The sequence below is a fragment of the Cyprinodon variegatus genome, unplaced genomic scaffold (genome assembly GCF_000732505.1).
Source record: "Cyprinodon variegatus isolate N-32 unplaced genomic scaffold, C_variegatus-1.0 Scaffold201, whole genome shotgun sequence".
Taxonomy (NCBI): Eukaryota; Metazoa; Chordata; class Actinopteri; order Cyprinodontiformes; family Cyprinodontidae; genus Cyprinodon; species Cyprinodon variegatus.
Window position 1 is genome coordinate 1087069 of NW_015150654.1, and position 2992 is coordinate 1090060.

The 2992-nt window shown below is 39.1% G+C and overlaps 1 protein-coding gene across 2 annotated transcripts in view; it reads right to left on the reverse strand.

Moving 5' to 3' along the window:
- Positions 1–1756: 1756 nt before the first annotated feature.
- trnau1ap (tRNA selenocysteine 1 associated protein 1) overlaps positions 1757–2992 on the reverse strand; it is a 16648-nt gene continuing 15412 nt past the window's right edge. The window contains exons 6-9 of one of the 2 annotated variants that reach the window (XM_015379840.1): positions 2494–2610; positions 2217–2418; positions 2100–2136; positions 1757–2000 (exon numbers count right to left, since the gene is read on the reverse strand). In XM_015379840.1, the coding sequence (XP_015235326.1) occupies positions 1840–2000; positions 2100–2136; positions 2217–2418; positions 2494–2610 (517 nt within the window). In that variant the 3' untranslated portion in view covers positions 1757–1839. Of the gene's footprint in view, positions 2001–2099; positions 2137–2216; positions 2425–2493; positions 2611–2992 lie in introns of both variants that reach the window. The other variant, XM_015379839.1, reaches the window with a different exon arrangement.

The window sequence follows — 2992 nt, forward strand, 5'->3', positions numbered from 1 at the left end:
AGCTCCACCTACTGGTTGTCACGTAAAGTGCGGGAGAATTATTTAGTTAAAAAGAAAAAAAATATTCATTCAAGTCGTATGAAAATATACTAAATATAAATAAGTGCACAATTCCTAAAAAACAACAAAACAAAAAAAACAAAAAAAAAACCTGGCTAAAATCTTAAAAAGGAATCTATTTTTCAGCCTAAGTGTTTCCCTTGCTTCTTTGAGCTCAGAATTTTTCCATTTGTTATAAGATTTTCTTTTTACTGAGCTTCATGGTTTCCAGTAGATATTTATCTATTCAGAATTTTGTAGAAAAAAAATAATAAAACTTTACAATCAGCTTTTTGTGATTTTATTCTGCCTTTCCAATGTTTTCTAAAGCAATGTGTGATTTAATGTTAAAGGTGCAATTAAAAATTGTATTTTTTAAAATTTGCCAAAAAGACTTTACACTGATTTGCAATTACCGTTTCGTAAGGAAAACAATGAGGGAAGGGGAATTTTTAGAATCATCTGTAGCTCAACCAAGAAGACTGACTCTCCATTAGTAATAAAAACTTAACCATTTAAATCTTGTATCAAGATAAACCAAAAATGAAACATAGATTTTAGACTTAAGGTAGTAAAAAGACAGACTGATCTTTTAAAGCTCAGTATCTATATGCAATAACGCTGGTTTTGACAAAAGTGTCAGAGCGTTGAGTTTAATGCAGCTTGATGAGTCTGCAGAGCCACAGCTCCTTCATGGAGCACAGCTCTGCAGCTGGATATGTGAACATCACTAGTGGATCGTAGAGCAATGGAAGGAGGCGACCTGGTAGCAGGAAGCCTTTATTTGGAGAACATATGAAACATGATGCATTATGGGAAGAGAGAAAGGTGCAGGGAAGAATACACCTGTTCCAACACACATTTTAAATGAGCATATGGCTTAAATAATGGTTTTGAATTTCCTAGAAGCTTTTCATTTCTGCTGTTTTACAGCCTGAATATCGCTGGGAACCAGCAGCTCACATTACCTTCAACTTTTAATGTGAAATCCACCTTTTGTTCGGTTACCTACAGATTTAATAAAGCTTAACTCATCAGACCTACTTCTTCAATAAAAGAGCAATGTAGAGCCTATAAACATCAGGGAGAAATGGTTAAAGCCAATCATCTTTGTGGTTACGATTAAAGAACAATGGAGAATATGACGGATCTTTCTCTCTTTGCAAAGATAAAAAAAAAAAAAAGAACTTTAGTCAACAGAACATTTCCTCTGTTCTGTTCACTGCATCAGTTAATGAGCCTTGTTTGACAGACTTAAAATGTTAATGTTTCTTTCTATCTAGTACTTAGCAAAGTACTGTTGTATTCTGTACCATTTAGTTTTACCACAATGTATCTGGGTCTTATCTCTAATGTGAAAACGATGATCAATATTTGGTTAAGTTTACTGCCAGCAGGGAGGAGAGCATAAACAAGAAGAACCACTCAGTGGACGGACATTATGGAGGAAACATTCACTGAGGAAAGAAGCTGACTTTTTTATCACTCCAACTGGTTGAGCGTTTTGGTTTTTTATTTTGCTGTTGATCAGAGGGCTAAAATCAGCTAATTGTTTCTTCTTTTGTCAAAAACAAAGATAAAAGTAGAAAANGTTTTGGTTTTTTATTTTGCTGTTGATCAGAGGGCTAAAATCAGCTAATTGTTTCTTCTTTTGTCAAAAACAAAGATAAAAGTAGAAAAAAAAAAGTTTAACTTGCCACCGTTTGCAGTTTTAAATGAAAATCTATTTATTTATTTGCACAGCGCATTGAAAAATAAAAATAAAAAAATAAAGAAAAAGGAGTTAAAATCATTGTCCTTTTAGCTGGAGATGGCCTCAGGCAGGGAGGAAATAAGATACTCCTGATAGGCAGAGAAGTCATCAGGCTCCCAGCGAGATTCCAGGAGCGCATCGTAAAGTTCCTCACTGAGGTCCATGAAGCTGCTGTTGGCCTCCACTACGTCCACCACCACACCAGGATCTACAGCAGAGAACAGGAACCGCTGTTACTGTTTAGACTGTCAGGATAAAAACCTTTTAAATGCAACCAACAGTCAAACTACTTCAAACAAATACTTGCCTTCAACTTCTTCTTCTTCTGGAACTGCTTCGCTTTCCTGAAACCAGATAAGAGCAGAAAGCGTTTCAGAACGACGGCGGTCGTTTGATAGAAGGAGTGTTAGCGCCGGTAGCCCACCTGTAACTGTGCGTACTGCGTGTAATCGTACTGAGGATAGCTGTAGCCATACATGGCTGCGGTCTGATCGTAGCCCCATGAGGAGTAATACCCTGGATAGGCCTGGTTCTGGTACTGGTCATACTGGTCGTAGCCGTATTTGTATCCAGTGCTGGACTGCCACGACTGTTTGCTGTCTGACTGCTGCTGCTGCGGCTTGTTCCTTAAACTGGGGAAATAAAGGAAAATTTGCTTCTGCTTCATGGAAACGTTCATTTAGAGGCTGGAAGTGACTCACTTATTGGCAGCCAGGCTCAACCGGAGAGGTTTGCCCCCGAGTCCCACAGCGCCTTGGCACTCATCCAGGGCCCGCTTCTGGAGCCGCTCGTCTGGGAACTGAACAAAACCGCAGCCCCTAGAGGGACAAACAGCGTGATGAGGAAGGCATCGGGATTAGGAGGAAAACCCACCCATGCACGTTTGCCGAGGCCCAAACCAGTGCCGATTATTCTGGAACAACTGATCTGATATGACCTGCTGATATTATTTAGACTCTAGGAGAAGATTTGGTTTTTCTTCCTACAATTACCTGCTAAAAAATAATTTAAGCAAAAATAAATTATCATTGACACTGACAGCAAGTAAAGGGAGCAGCAAAGATACGCATGCATCTACCAAAAAAACAAAAAACGAATAAAAGCCGTGGAATGTACCAGATCCGCTCGGGGCCCTGCTTCTTCTGGACTCTAAAGCCGGGCATGCACTCTATGATTCCTTCAATCGTTGCACGCAGCTAC